This window comes from Anabrus simplex, chromosome 7, assembly GCF_040414725.1.
Source record: "Anabrus simplex isolate iqAnaSimp1 chromosome 7, ASM4041472v1, whole genome shotgun sequence".
NCBI lineage: Eukaryota > Metazoa > Arthropoda > Insecta > Orthoptera > Tettigoniidae > Anabrus > Anabrus simplex.
The window spans coordinates 1,277,217-1,302,141 of record NC_090271.1 but is presented as its reverse complement, the minus strand read 5'-3'; the positions used below and the strand labels follow the sequence as shown (position 1 = coordinate 1,302,141).

Genomic DNA, 24,925 nt, shown 5'->3' with positions numbered 1-24,925 from the left:
CAATTATTATTTCAAATTAACACCTGTTTCACTGAATTTTGTCGCAATAAGTTGTTTTTTGGTCTGCATATTGATGTAAATATTGTATATTTGTGCTAATTTTGTTTCCGTCTAGGCTCTCTTTTGTTTGTTTTTTCATTTTCTCTTTCATTATGTTTTTTAGCATTTTTTCAACTTATATTATGTAAATTATTCCAACCCCCCCTAATTTTTTTCACTGAAGATGGCTCAAGCGAGCCGAAACATGTCTGAATTTGTTTGCTCCATCTAATGACGGAATATTATGATGTATTGAATAGGAGGATACTCTCATTTTTCGCCTTTGTAAAGTGAAAACCGTCAATACGGAATGATTCTAATATCTTGCTCTGCATATATGCCCATTTCCACATCTCATCAAGACTGTGAATTTTGATTTGTACCTACGTTCTTGAATACTATGAAGAATATTATCGTATATTCCTACAGCTAAGTGAACTAATTTCTTACAACAAAAGTGTTTTTGGGAAATTCTAAAAACAATTTTTCATGGTGTCAAACTTCTATGTTTTAAGACCATCTTTAAAACAACTTTTAAATACTCTGTTCTACACGTCGTATGGCTGAAGATGACCTTCAGATAGGTCGAAACTAGTCCCATTAAATGTTTATTTAATAAACAATATTTAATTTGTGTCAAAAAGGTGGAATAACTCGCTTATTTTAATTTGGTTTGTGCATTCATTGTCGATAAGAGGTTTCTTTTTCCTCTGCCGGAAATCTGTAGTGTATACACAGCAGAGCTCTATGCTATATTCGAAGCTCTGCAGTATGCACTGTCCAATGAATGCCGGCATTCCTATTGTGTACCAACAAGTTGAGTTTGTTACAGTTGATGTATGTTTCCCGCAGCACCCTCTGGTGCAGTAGATCCAGGACCTTCTGGCCGGGTGTTGGAGTGCTAGCATCAGAATCAGGGTTCTTTTCACTCCCAAGCCACGTGGATGTGTGCGGAAAACGAGTTAGCTGATAGGGCTTCCAAGAAGGTGCTCATATTGCCGCCATTACCTTACAAGGTTCCAGCCAGTGATATTTGCTTTCAGCTGAGACGTTTAGTGATGTCCCATTGGGAGACAAAGTGGCAGCCCACTGATAACTGCTGAAGTAACTAAGTGATCATCAGATGTCATCTGTTTTATGAGGGATAGTGGCCTGTTTTATCAAGTATGAAAGTGAATTTTCTTTCTGTTTGTTTTGAATTTTTACTTTATTGTTTGCTGTGTTTTATTCTGTTGACTCTTTCAGTTTATATATTTTTTTTTTTACTTTCAGTTTGAGTGATACATATGATTTCACTTCAAAGGCAATGCTCTATTCTATTTTAATCTATTTTATTCTGTTATTTTATAAGAAAATGAGCCAGTGCAAATTAGATCCCCTGATTATTTAAAATTCATAATCATTTTTCATCATCATGTGTTTTAAATCCTAATCAGTGGATACATTTAAAAATTGTAATTATCGTTATTTTATGTCATTTCAACTCATAGCATTAGGGGCCGATGACCTAGATGTTAGACCCCTATTAACAAGCATCATCTTCGTCATCATGATGTTGATTTAATTAGGAGGTAACGAGTGTACATTTCTGTTTCAGGAGATCCAGGTAGACTTTGAAGGAAGGAATCCCACTGACATTGATTTCCATGGCATCAAGCAGCTACTTCAGCAGTTATTCTTGAAAGCCCACGTGAACTTGTCAGAGTTGACGAATCTCATTATATCGCAGAACTATGTTGGAAGTGTCGTCAAGGTATGATTAGTTCCCTAATTTCCTCACCACTAATTGGACACTGTAGCACTTTGCTCAAAAGGAGTTGATGTTTATTAATGAGAAAAGCATGTAAAAATTATGCGAAACGATACCTCAAGCAGCAGAGTGGAAGATGCTTCCTTTTATGTTTGCCAGAGACGTGCCAAAGCACGCATTAAAGTCTTTTTATTTATATGGGAAAATTAGAGCAGAAACTGTGTAAATCAACAAATTGCTATATCTCCGACAATTCAAGTTTTGTCCACTGTTGTACATAGAATGTGCTGATGTCCAAAGGGATACTTTATTGAGTCAAGTTTTGTCTACTGCTGAACGTGCTTTTGTCGCAGGAGACGGAACAGGGCCTTAAACTGGAGGCAAACATGCCTGCAGCCCAATGGTGTTATAGATGTAGTTTCCCACAGGGAAACTGAAATATTTGTCCTGAATGAGTAAATTTATAATAACAATATACTTGGTCCGTTATTGGACATTATAAATTTTCCAGCTAACTCGTTCCTGGTTGCCAGCATTTTGCCCCAGTGTGCCAAGTTGGGCTCATCAGTTGGTAAATAGCACACCCACCAAGACGCATGGCTAGTGCATGCCACTGCGTAAGCCAGTTAGAGCCACTGGCAGTGCTGATGCACTATGAGAGACTTTGCCTGTCTGGCCCAATGCTGTGGTGCTAAATGGACCTAACCAATTTCGGTTTTGTTAGTATCCAGACCATTGATTTGTCACTAGGCAGACGAAACCAATACAAACCAATGAATCCTCTAACCAGTCTGGATTACTCGTTTTGTCTGTAGCCTGGCCTAATCAGTACAAAGCGATGCTCTTGCAACTTTATATAATAACAATTATTTTATCCACCTAATCAATACATTAGACACAAACCGTTAGGATTTTGTCCTTGTTAAAATATTCGTTGACATGTTATTTAAAAGTATGGTACATGTTTCACCTTAAATTTTGTAGCCATCATCAGCCATGATTTGAACTTCAAATCAGGCACCTGATTGACTTATGAACTAATGTTAAAATAAGACTATACTAAAAAGAATCTTAAAAAGCCATGAATAAAAATTAACATGTTGTAAAACTATTGAATTTTTTATTTTTTGCTAGTTGCTTTACGTTGCACCGACATGGATAGGTCTTATGGCGACGATAGGATAGGAAAGGCCTAGGAGTTGGAAGGAAGCGGACGTGGCTTTAATTAAGGTACAGCCCCAGCATTTGCCTGGTGTGAAAATGGGAAACCACGGAAAACCATCTTCAGGGCTGCCGACAGTGGGGCTCGAACCCATGATCTCCCGGATGCAAGCTCAGAGCCGTGTGCTTCTACGCGCACGGCCAACTTGCCCGGTAACTATTGACTTGAAGGCTTGTAACTATGAGTCAAGTGAATAATACAACAGTTGATTTAAAGAAATTGATACATAATAATATTTGACTAGCAAGTGGTTGATAACAGAAAAACATAATACCAATATAAATGGTCCATTATTGGACATTATAAATTTTCCAGCTAACTCATTCTTGGTTGCCAGCGTTTCGCCCTCGTGTGCTAGGGTGGGCTAATCAGTTGGTACCTAGCACACCTACCAGTACGCTGGCTAGTGCATCTGATGGCCAAGCAGGCATCAATTTTTGATGAGACAAAGTCTCTTAGTGCATTGGCACTGCCAGTGGCTCCAGTTAGCCTACGCAGTGGCCTGCACGGTATGCACTAGCCAGCGTATTGGTAGGTGTGCTAGGTACCAACTGATGAGCCCACCCTAGCACACTAGGGCGAAACGCTGGCAACCAAGAATGAGTTAGCTGGAAAATTTATAATGTCCAATAACGGACCATTTATATTGGTATTATAAATTTACTCATTCAGGACAAATATTTCAGATTCCTTATGGGAATCAACATCTATATCAACAGAAAAACATTCCGAATTATCAAATCAAATGTGGTCGTGTTAAAATGTGGTGATAAACATACAGGGACGATTGCAGAAATGGTGACTAGTTTTAAGCCTTAGACAATGTCTACCTAAACGACGTCTAAATTGAGCACGATCATCCATTGCATAAACAATGTTTAACTGATGTTTAACTAGATATTGGTTTGAAAATACATGTCAAATGAATTGCAGCGATTTAGCAATTCTTCTCAGAATCGTCTCAACATAACACAAATTACATGTTTCATGGTACATAACCTCTTATTGTGATTCACTCCTCTCATTTGACGTTAAGCAGTGCTCTCGGCAGTGTTTAAACATGACCGGTTGAACATCGGTTTTAGACAATGTCTAAGTGATAAATGACGTCTCTGCAATGCAGCAGCCATACTTAGGCATTGTTTAACCGTAGACATCGTCTAAACACCGTTTCTGCAATCGATCGTTACGATTTAACTAGGGAGACCTGACAGATGTAGACCAATGATTTGTCGTGAGCTGGACCTAACCAATACAAACAATTTGATCTTGTTACTAGCTGGACCTACAGTTCATACAGCATAGCCAAGTCCATGCAGCTGATGTTCGTCCCAACCACTGCAAAAGCTGATTGCATCATGGCAAGTGAAAGAAAGCAAAGAAAATATGAATTAAGACAAAAAGCAGAGTCTCATTATTATGATTTCTATTATATATTTATTGTTTGACAAAACAGGAAAATGACCTAGCAAACACATGTCAGGTTCTCTGTTAGGTTGACAGCATATCGTTTACAAAGATTGCATGAGCTGCATAGTGCATGTACATAAGTTGTGTGAGAAAATGTTTTCTTTAGCGCTAGTTCACAAGTTATTCGATGCCAGGTAACAAAGTCTCGGGCTTTCTTAATCATAAGGTGATGATGATTGAAATAGGTCAGCTTTTTCTGTTGTTGCACAAGTGTTTCTGGGGTATATACATTCTGTTGGAATGTTGAGGCATGTGACAATTAGAACGGAGGTGGCAAATTCTCCCAGTAGTAGAGTGCCCACCTGCATGTTTTGTCACAGGTGCAGGAGATCTTCAGCTCATTTCTGCTTCCCAGCTTGAAGATCTGAAGACAGTTTGACATTGTAAATGCTGAGACAACAATTTAGGATGTAACACACACTATGCAGAAAACCTGTTTTCTCACAATCACTCTTCCAACATTTCTTCTATCTTTCCTCCTTTCCCTCACTGTATCCATTCTCCTCCTTCAAGGTCTTGCTTGTGTTCTCTTTCCTCTTCTCATCTGTCTCCTCCTTCAGTCTTCTATATCCCTCAAAATAAACTATACAATAAAAAATAATAATTGTATGGCCTCAGCTACCGTTTGCAGACATTTCGATTTGACGCCATCTGGCTGTCTGCTTGTCAATTTCGACGTTCCGGTTTACTCTGTCTGCCATCTAGCGGACCTAGAGTAAACCGGATCTCTCTTGGACGTCTATGGCTGAGATTTAATTAATTTTGTCGGGTAAATACCAAATGTATCACCAGAGATCTTTTACATGCCAACATCGTATGACATGGAGTGTCGAATGGACTTTTTTTCGCCCTTCAAAAATCCGACTACCTCTGTACTAATATTAGGCCCGCTGCCTTTATCATCTCTCTAACTACCGCCACACTTCACTTTCGGTACAGCATGTTACCAGACACTACATTTTTTAAATATTAAAATAATTCATACCGGGTGAGTTGGTTGTGCGGTTAGAGGCGTGCGGTTGTGAGCATGCATCCGGAAGATAGTGGGTTCGAATCCCACTGTCGGCAGCCCTGTAGATGGTTTTCTGTGGTTCCCCATTTTCACACCAGGCAAATTAAGGCCACGGCTACTTCCTTCCAACTTCTAGGCCTTTCCTATCCCATCATCGCCATAAGACCTAACTGTGTTGGTGCGATGTAAAGCCACTAGCAAAAAAAAAATTCATGTTCCCCTATTAGAGCAGAAATTTACACTTAATTACACTGACTGACAGAGCAAATGCAACACCAAGACGGAGTGGTTCGAAAGGGATGAAAGTTGGGGAAAAAACAGAGATGGCACGGACGAATAATTGATGTTTATTTCAAACCGATATGCAGGTTACACAATGCACACGGCATCGACTCAATAGGATGTAGGACCACCGCGAGCGGCGATGCACGCAGAAACACGTCGAGGTACAGAGTCAATAAGAGTGCGGATGGTGTCCTGAGGGATGGTTCTCCATTCTCTGTCAACCATTTGCCACAGTTGGTCGTCCGTACGAGGCTGGGGCAGAGTTTGCAAACGGCGTCCAATGAGATCCCACACGTGTTTGATTGGTGAGAGATCCGGAGAATACGCTGGCCACGGAAGCATCTGTACACCTCGTAGAGCCTGTTGGGAGATGCGAGCAGTGTGTGGGCGGGCATTATCCTGCTAAAACAGAGCATTGGGCAGCCCCTGAAGGTACGGGAGTGCCACCGGCCGCAGCACATGCTGCACGTAGCGGTGGGCATTTAACGTGCCATGAATACGCACTAGAGGTGACGTGGAATCATACGCAATAGCGCCCCAAACCATGATGCCGCGTTGTCTAGCGGTAGGGCGCTGCACAGTTACTGCCGGATTTGACCTTTCTCCACGCCGACGCCATACTCGTCTGCGGTGACTATCACTATCAGAACAGAAGCGTGACTCATCGGAGAACACGACGTTCCGCCATTCCCTCATCCAAGTCGCTCTAGCCCGGCACCATGCCAGGCGTGCACGTCTATGCTGTGGAGTCAGTGGTGGTCTTCTGAGCGGACGCCGGGAGTGCAGGCCTCCTTCAACCAATCGACGGGAAATTGTTCTGGTCGATATTGGAACGGCCAGGGTGTCTTGCACATGCTGAAGAATGGCGGTTGACGTGGCGTGCGGGGCTGCCACCGCTTGGCGGCGGATGCGCCGATCCTCGCGTGCTGACGTCACTCGGGCTGCGCCTGGACCCCTCGCACGTGCCACATGTCCCTGCGCCAACCATCTTCGCCACAGGCGCTGCACCGTGGACACATCCCTATGGGTATCGGCTGCGATTTGACAAAGCGACCAACCTGCCCTTCTCAGCCCGATCACAATACCCCTCGTAAAGTCGTCTGTCTGCTGGAAATGCCTCCGTTGACGGCGGCCTGGCATTCTTAGCTATACACGTGTCCTGTGGCACACAACAACACGTTCTACAATGACTGTCGGTTGAGAAATCACGGTACGAAGTGGGCCATTCGCCAACGCCGTGTCCCATTTATCGTTCGCTACGTGCGTAGCACAGCGGCGCATTTCACATCATGAGCATACCTCAGTGACGTCAGTCTACCCTGCAGTTGGCATAAAGTTCTGACCACTCCTTCTTGGTGTTGCATTTGCTCTGTCAGTCAGTGTATAATTTGTACCCAATGCTTAATTAGTACCACTATCCCTTTATTTTCCTAGTAATCCTTTTGATGTGTGTGATATCGCAACATCAGTACTGAATTATCAGACATTGCTGGAAATGTATCCATATTTACAGTGAAACCCCAGAAGTCCGAAATCTTGGGAAATCCGAATGAGTTTTTCATCAAATTTAAGTTTGAAAAACATGCAAAAAGGAGAATTTTTTTTATTTAGTCATGAAACAATTGTACATTATAACCTTATTTTACATAATTAGTTGAAAACTTAACAAAGAACATCATTAGCATACCTAACGAAGTGTAAATGTGTCTACATACAATACTTAAGTCATCCAGGTTTAGAAAAACGGAGAGGTTGCTTATTGTAGTTCTTTGCAAAAACTTCTTTCACTTGAAATCGGTTATCTTCGATTGTAAAAGTGACCTTCCCACGGAGACCATTGCACACCAGCGTCGCATGAACATGACATCGTTTGACGTGGCTGCAGCATGTTGCAGCAGAGGCAGCATAAGTCACATTGTCTGTCAAAGTTTCTTCTTTCTCACCGTCACTAGTTATATTGCCATCATGTTGACTTTGGACCAGACTCACTATTTCATGTTCGTTGCATTCTTCATTATCTGTCGCCCACTCCTCTAGACAACCTTCTCCAGCATCCTCACAACCTGGTACTTTTTGAACAAGATGAAGGTGCTCATTGTTATCGCTTTATGCGACAGGTGTAGGGGTAAGTGTTTTCTCAAACTGGAGGCTTGGCCAAAGCTTCTTCCAAGATCTCCGCACTAAGTTCATTTTGCCACAATTCTGCAACCAGTAAATAACATCTTTTATTTAACTTTTTTCAGCTTCTCAAGGATAGGAAGAGAACCATATTCTTCAACAAGATATCGCAAGAGCATTTTTTGGAAGTTTAGTTTTATATTCCGTAGAACACCCTGATCCATAGGCTGCAGCAGCGATGTCACATTTGAAGGCAGAAAAATGCTTTTATGTCCCCACATAGCAACCGCCTGTCTGATGGGCGAGAAGGGGCATTGTCTATCAGAAGTAAAGCTCGAGGTGGTAGTCCATTTTCTTCATTAAACTTCTTCACTGAATGAACAAATTGCTTGGCAAACCACTCATTAAAGAGACCTAAGCATCCATGCCTTGTTTTGATTCCTGTAATGTACAGGAAGAGAACTCATATTCATATGCTTAAGGGTTCGTGGTTTGGCAGATTTACCAATTCCAATCAATGGAAGCTTGTTTTATCTGCGGCTAAAACTGTAAAACGCAGTTTGTCCATTTTAAAACTCAGCGCATGAGCAAAACTTTTATTAGGAAGGGCTATAAAGTTCAACCAAGTCTCGTCTGCATTGTAAATTTGCTGTGGTGAGTAGTTTTCTGAGGAAATAAAATCACCAAATTCGTTTAGGTATTCTTTTGCAGAAGCTGTGACAGCTGATAGCTTCTCTCTGCTTCAGAGTTGACAAACTTGACCAACTTGACGTATAAATAATGCAATTATTAATAATATATTGACAGGGTGGACTAAACAATCACCCGTTGTACATTATTAATCTCTCTGCTTATTGACAGTTGTCTGATCCCATGCCTTTTCTTGAATTAGTGGACCACTAATAGGCACTCCTTTCTGTCGCTTTTGTGAAAACCACACACACACAAAAAACCATCAATTTTTTCAATTACGGAAACTATTGCATGATGGCGTTGGGTTTTATCAGTTACGTTATAAAACTGTTCAATTTTGACACTTTTATTTTTTCTCCAGTCGTTGATTGTTGCTTTACCAACACCAAAGTTGGCAGCCAACTTCATAAAATTTTCCCCAGCATCCAGACGCTTTAAAGCTTTGCTTTTGTTCGACGGTACAAGAACTGTGTTTTTGTTGGCTTGCCATAATTGAAAATCAAAACATTAATCAACACAGTTCACTTATATAAACACTCAACAATAACATTGCAAATCAAAACAAACAACAGTGACAGCAGACACGAACGGAACTGACTGACTAAACTCTTAGGGTAATGGCCTGCCATACAACAATAGTCAGCTACATGCCCAGCAGTCAGGGTCACTAACCTCGCTCGTCGCGCGCCAAACCATAATCTCTACATCTCTTATTTACTTGTATTGAATAGGTTGAACTACCATATTTATTATTTCAATTTAACTGTAAACCAGCCTGACTCGTTCAGTGTACAGTCCTATACTGTTACGAGGCCTGGTTATTATGGATATTTTTCGGCTAATCCAAACAAGCTACAGCCCCAGTTAGTTTGGATTTGAGGGGTTTCACTGTAATATTGCAACGTCCCTAGGTCCAGCTAGAAAAAAAATTAGTGGTCTGGATTGGTTGAGTTCAACTAGTGACAAGACCATCAGCTTTTGACAAGATCATTGGTTTTTACTGTTTAAGACAGATGGTTTTGTCACCAGCCGTGCCTAATCAATACAAACCGATAGTCTGCTCACTGCCTGTCTTAGTTTATTAGCTTCATTAGCATTGTATTGATAGTTCCAACAATCACAATTCTATTGATTAGCTGGAAACTCCAGGTTCATAATTGTGATTGTCACTAACTGGGCATAACCAATACAGACCAATAGTCTTGTCATTAGCTGGACCTAAACATACAAACCGATGGTCTTGTCGCTAGCCAGGCCAAACCAGTATTAACTGATGGTTCTTTACTATAGAGCATCCAGAGTTAACACATTGCGGACCGGGTGCACTTCACCCCATGCACAGCCCTGTTCCCGGCCACTTTCTAACTACCTCTAAGCTGGAGTGCATGCATTCAAATAAACTCTCAGAACTTCACTAGTTTTTGAAGGACTACTGCGTATTTTTCTAGTGGCCTTCCTGAATAGATGTTGAAACGCAGGGTATTTCTTGACATCTATTTCGGGTCATAGTTTTCGGAAATATGGGTTTTTTTATTAGGGGATCGGTTGGCCAGTAATCTTCCAGACATGATTTCTTCACCTATCAATATACACAGAGCAATATTTTTTTAATTTCCCTGCTAGTGACATTAGTCCACTTTAGTGTTTTAGGGGATACGTTATAAGGATGTGAATTCTGCTCATAGTATAAGTTTGTCTTTTCAGCTACATACTGAAAATATTCCTCACCAATCATAAGTCCTGCTACTTGTCCTATGTTTCCAGATTCATTAGACCATACCTTTATACCAGCAGCACCTTCAAAATCCTATAGCCTAGGTTCACTGTTGCCCATAACCCAGTTGTCAGAAAACACTACATTCTTTACAATATTTAGAATATTTACACCCGGAACACAATTATCAGACTCGTTCTGCGCTACGAGTGTTTCACGCCTTGAAGATAAGACTATATCATCGTCATCACGTGAAACATTTCCGTTAGAAGATATTTCATTATCGAACTCTAAATATTCAGCATCACTTAGATATTCGGAGATATTCGCGAATAATTTCATCTTTGTCTAAACTCGTGCGATCCCTGGGCGCTGCCATCTTGCATGGCTCTTCGAACTTTGTAAACATGTTGTCAGGAAATGCAAAGAAAATCTATGATATGAAGAATACTCGAAAAGAAATGCGACTATCGATTGTGTAGAACCATTCATAACAGAGTTCTATCACCCCTGACCTCCAATTAGTTATCGTATATCTCAAAAGATAGCACTAAAGTTCAGTCTGCTGCTAACACGAGATAACTCGGGACCGGTCCGCAATGTGTTAAGAAAATACTACAGGCCTTATGGGCTTGCTGCCTTCACTGTTGCCATATTCGCTCACTCACCGCGGCTCAGACACTGCTTGTGAAATACAGTGACGACGTAAAGATATACCTTGCTTTGTACAGCTGTTGCAAGACTGTGTAGTAGATATAATAAATAATAATAATAATAATAATAATAATAATAATAATAATAATAATAATAATGCCCGATTTTCTCCCGTCATTAATGAAATTACAGTAATGGAATTTCGTTTCGCCATAATGTTTCTAAGAATATCAGTCCACTGACGGTGTCATTCGAAATAGAGTAAGAGTTTGAATGATTATGTCTTGCTTATTATATCTGAGAAAATTTCATGGTCGTTGTTGCTTTAAGAGAGCGCGGTGCTGAGTTTATTATCCCCCAGAAACATTTCACTATTAAGGTAAATACTGTGTGGGTACAATGCTTCTTGTTGGTATAGGTTCCTTCTTTCTGCTGTGATAATTGTCAATAACAATAATGGAATTTGGAAGCAAGTTTAGCAAAAGCTTTTCTAAAAGGTTTGTTTCTTAACACACTCCGTCCATCTCATCGTGTGTGTCGGCAGTATTTTTCTTACACAAAAAGGTATACAGTAGAACCTCGATAATTCAAATTCCGTAAATCAAAATCTTGCCTAATTCGAAGCAACTCTTGTTCCCGGAAATGTGAGGTACAGTTTTGCATGTTATTTAAATCGTTTCATTCGAAATATGGATAATTCGTAATTCGAAGAACAATGTCGGTCCCGTCACCCAAATTCAGACTTTAAATTCGAACTGCCTTTACATTTTGAAAAATGTAGTATTTTACAGAGTAATTTAAATTCAAAATTTCTCCATGTCATGAAAGAATGCGTCTTCCGGAACGTGAAGGGGTAACTTTGCGCACTTTCTACTTCGGCGTGTCTACAGTGTGCTTCATATCTGCTATGTTCGAGCGGAATTGTAATTATTTTATGTTTGGCGTTTTAAGGAACACCACAATATCACGTATAAGATAGAGTTTGAGGGATGTTCCACCATTCAACACATTGTAAACTATATTAAATTATAAGAAGACCGGTTTCGAATCCCTTGGAGTCATCATCAGTTCCAGTTGAAAATTAATTCAGGGGGAATCTGATAACAATAATCATAATAAGAAAATTTAAAGGTGATTGCCTGGAAAAACATTAATGGGTTGCAAGACATTATTTTGAAATGAAACACATACAAGGCAAGCAGCACTTAGAACTTAGTATGTTCCTAGTTCTGGCCTAAACTGTCCTGAGTTCATGGAACACGTAACACTGGAAACACATGCACTGTTGAATACATGACACGTACACTTATGTTATGAAACCTTGGCTCTCTAAGAGCGTTCCTGGACTTGGCTGTTCTGTTTCTATCTTAAAAAACTGGATAAAATACACACACCTTGAAACAAATGTACAAAGACATGGTACTGGTCTAGACTGTCGCACGTTCATAGACACAGAATACTGGAATTCCTTGCACTGGTTGAAAACACACGATATGTGACACAACGATATGAAACAATTGGTGTTTCAAGTATGTTCCTGGGCTTGCGGTACTTGTTACATTACGGTGACGAAAGCAAGCAGTCACCGTAATGTAACAAGTACTGCGAGGCATTGTAGTAGCAGTCAAAGGGACGCACCATCATTTAAATATTGTGAAAAAAGAAAACATATCAACACCTCAAGATTCTCGGATTGACGTCCCTTTTGACTAAGCTCTTATAAAAATGAACTACTGTACTTCCAATGTAAAATCTGCTCATCAAATCAAGACCAGTTCGAGGATACTACCAATAGTTGCATTTTACAGTTTACAGCTATTAGATTAAAGAAGCATGCCTCAAACCAATACATGAAGCAGAATATTTCCAATGCATTTTAAGACTTTAAACTATTGAGTTTTAACAGAATTTACGACTCAAATTTGATATTACTGTGTTTTGGACGTCAATGCTTTTGGAATCAATGTATATCCCAATTTTAGCACTGTCATTTTAAATTGTTAAATTGTCCATAGTGTTTACAAATGCCTATGTTCACGTATTTTACCATTTAGTTTTTAGAATCATAATTAAGTACAAATTAGTTATAAGCAAATTAACGACGACAGGTCTTAACTTTGAGATAGATTACAAAGTCTGAGGGTGCTCGAAACTGAGCGAAACATGTCCCTTTTAATGTAGTGTTGTAGTAATATGAATTTCTAACGACACAAAATCATTTGTATTGGAAAGGTGGAATAGAAAAATAAAAAAATACAAATTTGTATGCAAATTATAGCAAATTTCAATACGGGTCTAAACATGAGATTAGTTACATGTAATATGCATACTTCCCAATACGGTTCACAATCGTGAAATACCCCTGATGAAGAAATAATTTAGACATATTTCCCGCCTCTGCAGATGATGGGAATGGAACTCTGAGTAGCACCTTGTCACCCAAACTGAATTCGTCCAATTTTGCCCTTTTCTGCTGGCGAATGTGTTTATTTCCTGCTTTGATTAAATTTTCCCTGGCCAGCTGGATATAATAATCCTTAGATTTTCACTCTCCCGCCAAGTCTAAACCTAACATATGTGCAGTTTGATCGGTTGGCATCCTACCATAATGAATTTCGTAAGGCATACATCCGTACATTCGTGTAACGTAGTATTACACCATCGTTCTACATCATCTAGTTGTGGAAACCACGAACTGTGCTTATTGTGTACGTAGGCTCTAAATATCCTTCCGGTCTCTCTCATGACTTGCTCGATCATATAATCTTGTGGATATTGAATAGACGAATATATAGTCATAACGCCCAGTTCATTCAACTTGGTAGTCCATATCTTTGAAACTGAACTGACTGCCGTGATCTGATAATATTCTGAGTGGACACCCAAACTCAGGAATATATCTGTCAATAACCTGCTTCATGCAACCCCGTCCAGTAGCTTTTCTCAGGGGTTACATTTTATCATATTTGCTGAAGGCATCAATCAAAAGGAACACATATCGGTATCCATACTGAGATTTTACTATTTAATTAGAAATAGGATAGGATTTCCACTTACCAATACTTATTTATTGCACTTATTATACTACAGTACCGGTTTTGACCCCCTACATAGGGTCATCTTCAGCGGAACAGTACATTCACATGTATATCATGAAGCTATGATTAAGATTGCATTGTCTAGGGAATGCCATATGATGATAAACATTTGGTCATTTTTATCACTTGCAACAAATGGGGCATGTCGAAACGGGAACTGGCGTGTATGTCACTATGTGCGACAGTGCAATTGTATGTCTATAATGATATGCTTTAGGTCTTAAAATTAGTTTATAAAACACATTTTTACTTAAAACTAACTTATATGTATATAAGATAAATACAATATATGTAGGAACACTTCATGCACATGAACGTTCGTGTCTTGCGTGTTGTTCAGTTCATCGGTTGACTTCTGTGTTCAAGTCTTATTTACATAGTTGTAAAATGGTTGCTGTTTCTGGAGCTTGAATGATATGATTTGCTTGTAAAATTGTCACGTATGTATAAAAGATTTTGTCTTCATGTATATACATAGAATAAAACACTTTCCAATTTTAAAAAAAGGGTGCCGGACGTATAGACAGAATTAGGCTAAAATATGTATATTCAGCTCTGCTGTGTGTTGAATCTTGTAGCTTTGTTAAGATCGAATCATGTTGTCCTGTGACATCCGTAAAATTTGAGTGGCATTGGGTTCAAAGTAGTGGCTCCTTTCCCATTTGTAGCTGTGCAGTGATGTTATATTGTCTGTGGAAAATAAGATTGAGCTGTGAGTGATGTTTTATGTTGGAGGAATGTCTAAGGGTTGTGTGTGCTAATTTGAATATGTCATCATCATCATCATCATCATTTCCCTTTATCCAGCTGTAGCCGGGTAGGGGCAAATATGGTTCCTCTCCACTTTCTTCGGTCTTTCCTCCAACACTGTGTCCCAGTCCAGGTTTCTTTCTATAATGCTGCGTTGGATGGTATCCTTCCATCTCAATCGTGGTTGTCCACGGCCTCTCCTTCCTTGGACTTGCATTTCCATCACCTTTTTTGGCATTCTTTCGTCGCTCATTCGCTTTATGTGCCCAAACCATCTTAGTCGGCTCTTCTCTATTCTATCATTCATTTTTTCCACTCCAATTTCTTCCCGGATTTTCTCATTCCTTATTTTGTCTCGTCTACTCTTCTGTATCATACTCCTCAAGAATTTCATTTCAGCTGCCTGTATTCGACTCTCATCCTTCTTTGTCATTGTCCAAGTTTCTGCTCCGTAAGTTGTTATGGGTACGTAATACATCTTGTACATAGTATCCTTTGCTTCCATTGGCACATCTTTGTCCCATAACATATTTCTTACACTATGATAGAAACAACTTCCAGCTTGAATCCTTTTACTAATCTCAGCATCCAGTCGAGCATTCTCCATTAATTCACTCCCCAGGTATTTAAAAGTTTCCACTACTTCCAGGGGCTTGTCTGCAAGTCTAATCTGACCTTTCCCTTCTTTATCCCCTCTCGTCATAACAAGGGTTTTACTCTTTTCTACACTTATTTTCAATCCACATTCTTCAATCTTCCCATTCACCACATTCAACTGTTCTTGAACCTTCCTGTCGTCTTCTCCCCAAATCACAATATCATCTGCAAATAACATCGTGTTCATTTCTCTTCCTCCATATGCTGCTTTTGCTGTTCTCATGATGTCATCCATTACTATTGTAAACAGGATTGGTGATAGAACACTTCCCTGTCTCAGCCCACTAGTTATTTTGAACCAACTTGTCCTGCCAACTTGTGTTTGCACGCAACTACAACATTCCTTATACAATGCCATGATCATTTTTATTAATCCCTGTCCAATTCCTTTTTGCACCAGACTGTCCCAAACTTTCGTCCTAGGGACACTGTCATATGCCTTTTCAATATCAATGAATGTCATCACCATATCATTCCCGTACTCCCAATGCTTTTCCATTAGTTGTCTCATAATGAAAATGGGCTCTATTGTTGATCTTCCACTTCTGAAACCAAACTGATTTTCCTGTATCTGCTTCTCAACCCTCAACCTTATTCTACTTTCCAGTATTCTTTCCATTATCTTAGCAACATGGGATATTAGAGTAATTCCCCTGTAGTTCTTCAAAACTTTCTTATCACCTTTCTTGAAAATTGGGATGATTATTCCTTTTTGCCAATCCTCAGGGACCTCCTTATTCTCCCAGACATTCCTGAGAACCCGATATGTCCACTGCAGGCCTACAGCTCCAGCTGCCTTTATCATCTCCACTGAAATTTCATCTATTCCAGCAGTTTTTCCATTCTTCATCTTTCTTACTGCCATTTCAATTTCATTCATTGTAATTTCTTTATCCATTTCTTCGTCAACTAATTGTCTTTCCTGGTCGTCCATTGAATGACTGTCATCCGTTCTTATGTTCAGCAGCTTCTGAAAATACTCTCTCCATCTATTTCTTATTTCTTCTGGCTTTGTTAAAATTATGCCACCTTCATCCTTCACAAATCTGGTGTTTACTTGATCTCTCTTTTTGTTTCTTAAGATACCGTACAGTAATTTCTTGCTGCCCTGCGTATCATCTCTCAATTTCTGTGTGAATAAGGCCCAGCTTTTCCTCTTTTCTTCCTCCACTACTTTCTTGGCCAAATTCTTTGCCTCCACATATTTTCTTCTACTTTCTTCAGTCTTAGATGTTTTCCATGCCTTCCATGCCATTTTCTTTTCCTTCACTTTAATCTTTACCCTATCATTCCACCAGTGTGTTTCTTTGTCTTTCACATTTCCTGATGTTCTACCACACACCTTTTCTGCACATCCAACTAGTGCTTCTTTAAATCTTTTCCATTCCTCTTCAACATTCCCCACCTCTGTCCTGGGTACCAAGGGTATTATTTCCCTTTGAAATTCTTCTTGTACGCTTTTCTCCTTCAACTTCCATACTTTAATTCTTCTCTCTCTTCTTAATTGGGGTTTTTCAATCTTTCCAACTTTCAATTTTCCTATCACAACTCTATGATCTCCACCAAAGGCTTCTTCAGGCATGGCTGTTACATCTACAAGGTTCTTCCGGTGTTCTTTCTCTATGATTATATAATCAATCATGGTCTTTGTTCGTCTGTCTCCCCAGCCATACCTTGTAATCTTCTGACTGTTCTTCTTCCTAAACCAGGTGTTTCCAACAATCATTTGATTCCTCATGCAAAAATCCACCAACAACTCGCCTTCTGGATTTACATTTCCATATCCAAAGGGCCCTATAACATCTTCCTTTCCTTGTCTTTCCATTCCAACTTGTGCATTTAGATCTCCCATCAATAGTACTTCCTTATCTTCTATCTGTCTCTCCACTTCCTCTAAGAAGTCCTCTAGATGTTCATCTATGCAACCCGTTTGTGGGGCATACAACTGAAATAGATCTTTCACGCCATTTTCAAACTGGAGTCTCATCATCATCATCCTATCGCTGACGTACTTTGTATATTCCACATATTCTTGGATTTCTCTTCTAAGTATGATGGCCACTCCATTTTTTGCTTCAGGTCCTCCGCTGTAATACAGCCTGTATCCTTCTCTCAGAGGGATCTCCCCTGTACCTCTCTTCTTGGTCTCGCACAGTCCAAGTATGGCTATATCTTTTACTATCATGAAGTCCACCAGTTCTTCTGTCTTTCCAGTCAGTGTCAGAACATTAACTGTCGCAATTTTGATGTAGTTTGGTGCTGGTTGCCCATTTTTCACAGTTCCCCCAGCACCTGAAGAGCTGCGCGTCGCTTTTAGCAGGGGACGCCCTAACCTTTTCCGAGGCACCATATCTGCTTTGTCCATATAGGCTATTGTTACGATGGGCTCGCCACACCCAAAGGCATTTTATACCTACTGCCAGGTTCAAAATTAGGCCGCCCCTAACATGGAGACAGACGCCTTTCGTAGCCGCTCCTCTGGAGTACAGACGCTACGGGTATGCCCCTTCCGCCATCTCCGCCGTACCGAAGTCCACCTTCTCCGCCGTGGATGCCGTTGAGGTCTTCACTCGTAACCCTGAGCTGGGACCCATACCAGATGTTACACACCGGGTCAGTGTGCTCTGGGACTCACATAGGCAGGGGCGCCACTCCCTGGGTAGGGCTGCCTCCGAAGAGGGTCCCTACCTGCTACCATAAATTTGAATATGTACTTAGTGTTATTGGTATGGCTGATTCGTGTTTGATATGCGAGCTTGTTGTGTACTACTTCATGTTCTTCTTGGGCTCATATTAGCTGCTGTGAGGGGAAGGAAAGGAGGGGTAGTGAGAGTTGCTGTTGTGGGGGTGGGGGTGGAGCTAGGTGTGTTGTTTGTTTCTCTGTCGCGTGTCGTGTTCTGTTTATTGATTATCTTAAGGTAACAGTGTTTTAGGGTGGGGATAACTGTATAGATGACGATGTTAGTTTTTTCTGTAATTTCATTTATGTTGTGATTTGGATTGGTATACTGATCTAGAGTGATGTAAAATTCTTCTGTTATGTTGAGCAGGGGCACCTTGGGGTTTATGTTCAGGATTTGCAGGTCGTTCTCGATGTTTGTGAAACTGTGTTTATAGCCTTCGACATGTCGGCCTATTGAGGAAAAATTGTGTTTTACCGCATTTGTGTGTTCATTATATCGGGTTAGAAAGTTTCTACCGGTGCGTCCGACACAGCTTGTCTCACAGTTATTGCATTTGATACGGTATACCCCTGAGTGGTTGTATTTGTTGTTGCTGTTGATTGTCCTGGCGTGTATGATGTTGGTACTGTTGTGTGTAGTTTTACCGAGCTCGCTAGCTGCAGTCGCTTAAGTGCAGCCAGTATCCAGTAATCGGGAGATAGTGGGTTCGAACCCCACTGTCGGCAGCCCTGAAGATGGTTTTCCGTGGTTTCTGTTTTCATATCAGGCAAATGCTGGGGCTGTATCTTAATTAAGGCCACGGCCACTTCCTTCCCATTCCTAGGCCTTTCCTATCCCATCGTCGCCATAAGACATATCTGTGTCGGTGCGACGTAAAGCAAATAGCAAAGAAAAAGTGTGTAATTTTAAATGCTATTCTTAAGTTATGTTTTAAAAAAATGTTAGTTATGGTTAGAGGCATGATTTTTCGCATAAATTTTTGAACAATTTCGTGAGAAGGATAATATTTTTCGCGTTATTTCGCGAAATAGATATTGCCGTATCGCTTTAATTTTGCTTTAATGAAATTCTAAAATTAATCATTAAAGGTTTCATTACTATCACTGATCGTTGATTGTGGAGGTTTAATTGATAGACTGTACATACCTGGTACATACTTTTGAAGCCATTTCCGGACTGCAGGGTCGTCTACCTTTGAGTAGCATCGCTGTTGTCTCGTGAATAAATTCTATTTTTTCACACTCAGCTTTCTTTTGCGTATCTAGTGAGAGTTCTATTGTTGCCTGCCGTTTCACTGTTGGATGCTAAATTTACATTCTGAATGTTCCTTATTTTTAAAACAATGTTTTCAGACAGTATCTTTTTTCTCCCACTCGATACGAACATTACATTGCTTTCCGAAACGTATAAACCTTCACTCGCAAACTGTTTAGCTCTGCTGTGGACTGTAACACTTGTCAGGTGACCCATCTTCGCTACTGTCTGTGATCACTTTCTTAATTTTACCTGACCACGAAGCCGAAATACACCAGTCAATTGTGCTGCTTGTAGATGTCATTAGGAATTCCAGGATTGCATAATGCTGTGAGGAGACAGGCTGGGGTGGGATTACCAGCCACCACAAGAACAACATTCCAAACATTTCGTTTGGTAAGAAGCGTGGAGCCAACCCATTTTCTTTAATGTCATGTCTTAAAGAGATTTTCCAGAATATTAATGATGACTTGAGCCCGGATTTCCATGCACTATCAAATTTCAAAATATGCATGCATTCATGCACTATCATATGGCACAACATGCCCAATGAACTGGAAAATATGCACCATCAAAATTCAGTTCCTTTTGAAACACGAACAAAAACTACCCTAATTTCTCCAAATTGTCTTGATTTAAGCTCATCCGTTTATCATTCAGCACATACTTAAGCACAGAAAATTATCTTTTTACGTCACGAGAAGTGATAGATGCATAATTCAATGAAGACATTTGGACAAAGTGAGGTCAAATTGTACGTCTTTTGCATTTTCACCACAATACGTCTTTTATAAGCTTGACTAATTCAAAATCAGGATTTGAACGAATTAGTTTGTTCAACTTATCTCTATCTGCGGCAGCTGCTTCTCCATGCGATGATTGCAGACACATTTGAATGTCCTCAATAAGTGGTAACGATTGCTTGCTGCGATAACACAGACGTGTGACGATTGAGAGTTCCAGGTAGGACATTCCAGGATAACAACGGTAGAGGGTTCCATGAAAAACCAGAATTTGTAACGCGGCACCACAGAAGTGCGATACAAGGTTTCCTTTTTTCGTCTAACAGACGAAAAATGAGCCGTCAATGATTAATGCACAATTTACGGTTCAATTTATAGCAATGTACAACTGTAAAACTGGGACACCTTATTCCTAAGAATTAGATTTCGACGTGGGGCCTTCTGACTTACGTCATTGTTTACTCAAGCAACAGATAAGAAAGTGTTTGGTTAATTGCATTATACTGTAGGAGCTGTACCGTATGTAGGCTACTAACTATGGTTGTTGCATAGGATGCCGGGAATACATTCTCTCCGTCTCTCAGTAATAGATGTACTGTAGCCTACAACATAAAAAATTGTCCCAAATTCTGCAAACTAACATTCAGAAAATGCACTATGATGCAAGTTAACAATATATATGCATCAAAGTCAGAATAAAAGTCATATTATGCAATATTAAACGTCCAAATATGTGCTATTAAATCCAAAATCTTCCAAATATGCATTATGCATGAATTTTCTCCAAAAAATGCCAAAACATGCAAACATGCACGGAAAAAGAACGGTTATTAGGAATTGTTAAGCCGTAAAACGAATATTTGCAAAGTTTGAGAAATGTGGCTAGCTTATTTAAAAACAAGCATTTGCATGGAAATCCGGGCTCTGATGATGACATATTTCTTTCCTGTTGATAAATCTTCCTTTGCTCTTCCTTTTCTTTTCATACATAATCTTGGAACAAAATGTCAAGTTTGTTATTCACTGCAGATTTCACTGTAATATCGTGCTTATCGCGAAATGATTGATTTTTGCTTTAAAATGACCTTATCGCTTTAATTTGCTTTAATTCGCGAACGTAATATCCATATTTTCTTAACCAGAAACATACGATTCGTAAAGATATCGCAAAATCGCTTCAAAATATTTTTTGTTGCATTTATCGTTAATGCGAAAAAAATCATGCCTCTAGTTACGGGATATATGTGTACATTATTGAAGATGAATAGTGCGTAATCTTTCTTGGAGTTGTCTGCTTTTGTTAATTTTGTTTTGGGTTGGGATTTTATTTTGTGAATTATTTTGTTGACCATTTCTTTCTTGTATTCATTGTTTTTAGCTATGTCATGAATTAGTTTTAATTCTTTGTTTAAATCTTCTTTTGTCAACAGTATATTAAATGCTGTGTGTATCATGCTGTAGTAAGCTGCTCTTTTGTGTGTGTTGGAGTGAACGGAAACTACTTTGATTGTATTTGAGGTATGCGTGGGTTTTCTAAATATTTTGTAAGAAGGGTGGTCTTCATGTCTGGTTATCGTTATGTCCAAGTAGTTCAGAGTGCGATTGTTCTCGGTTTCTGTGGTAAATTTTATATGGGGGTCTATTGTGTTGAGTTTATCTAATATATCGGTTTCATGAAGACCACCTTTCTTACAAAATATTTAGAAAACCCTCGCATACCTCAAATACAATATATGGACAAGAAAAGTGTTCCACCGATCAATATTTATTTATTGTAAATGGATTTTACACTAGTACCAGTTTTGGCCTTTCATGGCCATCATCAACTAGTACCTAATTATAATACAGCCATTAGACAAAATAAAGATGTTATGTTCGATCATCCGGATGTCTAATGGGGAATGGAAATAAAATATATTGCAGTAGTGTGAGGTTAAAATATCTGTGATCACCACCACCACCACCACCACCACCACCATATTTTAACCTCACACTACTGCAATATATTTTATCTCCATTCCTCATTAGACATCCGGATGATCTAACATAACATCTTTGTTAATTCCTTTAATGGCTGTATTATAGTTAGGTACTAGCTGATGATGACCATGAAAGGCCGAAACCATTACTAGTGAAATATCCAATTACCATAAATAAGTATTGATCGGTGGAACACTTTTCTTGTCTATACATTGATTCCAATCAATACGGAAAATGAAACTTACAAATAATAATACCTGAAATATAATCAAAATATATTCCGTTCACCCCAACACACACAAAAGAGCGGATTACTACAGCATGATACACAGAGCATTTAATATACCATTAACAAGAGAAGATTTAAACAAAGAATTACAACTAATTTATGACATAGCTAAAAACAATGGATACAAGAAAGAAATGATCAACAAAATCATTCACAAAATAAAATCCCAACCCAAAACCAAATTAACAAAAGCAGACAAATTCAAGAAAGATTACGCACTATTCACCTTCAATAATGTACACGTATACCCCATAACTAAGGTTCTTAAAAAACATAACTTAAGAACAGCATTTAAAACTACACACAACAGTACCAACATCATACATGTCAGAACAATCAACAGCAACAACAAATACAACCACTCAGGGATATACCATATCAAATGCAATAACTGAGAGACCAAGCTATTTAAAGTTAAAAACTTCATTATTGTTCCGTATTGAATAGAGAAATAAGATGTACAATATTAAAACATTTACTGAATTGCTACGTTATGATACAATGTTAATTTTTTGCCTGTATTCAATGTGCTAGTTGTTTTAAGATCTTCGCAAATTGGCTGATGATGACACTTAAAATGTGTTGAAACCGGTCCCATTAAACAGGTTGTAACTACTTTTTACCATCTTATTACGGAGTATTGAAAGGTGGATCCTAACCTATAATATTGTACATCTTTAGACCAAGCTATGTCGGGCGCACCGGTAGAAACTTTCTAACCCGATATAATGAACACATAAATGCAGTAAAACAATTTTCCTCAATAGGCCAACAGTTTCACAAACATCGAGAACGACCTGCAAATCCTGAACATAAACCCCAAGGTGCCCCTGCTCAACATAACAGAAGAATTTTACATCACTCTAGATCAGTATACCAATCCAAATTACAACATAAATGAAATTACAGAAAAAACATCATCTTCTATACAGTTATCCCCGCCCTAAAAAACTGTTACCTTAAGATAATCAAACAGAACGTGACACGCGACAGGAAAACATCAAACAACACACGCAGCTCCACCCCCACCTCCACAACAGCAACTCTCACTACCCCTCCTTTCCTTCCCCTCACAGCAGCTAATATGAGCCCAAGAAGAACACGAAGTAGTACACAACAAGCTCGCATATCAAACACGACTCAGCCACACTAATAACACTAAGTACATATTCAAATTAGCACACACAACCCTTAGACATTCCTCCAACATAAAACATCACTCACAGCTCAGTCTTATTTTCCACAGATAATATAACATAACTGCACACCTACAAATGGGAAAGGAGCCACTACTTTGAACCCAATGCCACTCAAATTTTATGGACGTCACAGGACAACAGCAGAGCTGAATATACATATTTTAGCCTAATTCTGTCTGGCACCCTTTTTTAAAATAGGTAAGTGTTTTATTCTATGTATATACATGAAGACAAAATCTTTTATATATACGTGACAATTTTACAAGCAAATCATATCATTCAAACTCCAGAAACAGCAACCAAGTGTACAAATATGTAAATAAGACTTGAACACAGAAGTCAACTGATGAACTGAACAACACGCAAGACACAAACGTTCATGTGCATGAAGTGTTCCAACATACCGTATTTACGCGAATAATCCCCGCATATTTTTAAAAAAATTCGAGGCACGAAATTGGGATGCGGGTTTTATTTGCGTCAAGTTTGCCAACACGCTCCTGGCTCACCTAGTTTTCGATGCTGAGTGTACAGTTATGCTTTGTGCAACCGTAGATGGAAGAAAACTGTCCTCATATGTCATATTTAAAGAGAAAACAATTCAGACTTTTAATTCTAAACTGACTTTACATTTAAAATAGTACCTTTTTTTACGAGTAATTTAAATTCAAAATTTATCCACGTCACGATAGAACGTGCCTTCCGGAACATGCAGGGATAGCTTTTCGCACTTTAAATCACTTCGGTGTGTCTATAGTGTGTTTCACACTTGAAAATAGAGTGAAATCGTAATTTTTTTGTATTCAGCGTTTTAAGGAAAGCTGTTAATTCGAAATCACATAATTGGAAGTATAATTTCTGTATTACAAAGACTTCGAATTAGCAAGGTTTTACTGTATCGCAAAACTAACATCAGATTTTGCCGGTGTGTCTATTTCAAGTGTTTACATTGCATGAAAAGAATTATCCACCACCGGTCGTGTTACTGTCCAGTAAAAAGAGACCCCATGTGAGAAGTGTTTTAGGCCCGTGTTCACCAACGTCGGTAACTTTTGCTGTTATCTTAGATTTTCAAAACTTGGATATAACATTATTTCGGATAACACTCACTTCCGTATTCAGCACAGAATTTATTATCTCGGTTTACCCAAACTAAGTTTTCGTTTCAATCTCAGTTTGAACGGCATTTTTTCATACTGATGTTCATGGTTCATGCTTGTGGGTTACTGTAGTCACGTCCTAGTTCGTGAACCATGGGCAACGGCTGAGTGGCCTAGTAAGTGGTCCTGAGAGTCGGGATACTAGTTGCTATGG

The 24,925-nt window shown here is 39.3% G+C and overlaps 1 protein-coding gene across 2 annotated transcripts in view; it reads left to right on the top strand.

Annotated features, from left to right (window-relative positions):
• The window catches only part of LOC136877190 (protein BCCIP homolog), a 191,431-nt gene that overhangs the window by 27,505 nt on the left and 139,001 nt on the right, over positions 1 to 24,925 (top strand). For both annotated transcript variants that reach the window (XR_010860735.1, XM_067151000.2), the window contains exon 2: positions 1,637 to 1,792. Coding sequence is in view for 1 of the 2 variants with exons in the window: in XM_067151000.2 (XP_067007101.1) it covers positions 1,637 to 1,792 (156 nt within the window). In the remaining variant the exon portion in view is untranslated. The remainder of the gene's footprint in view (positions 1 to 1,636; positions 1,793 to 24,925) is intronic.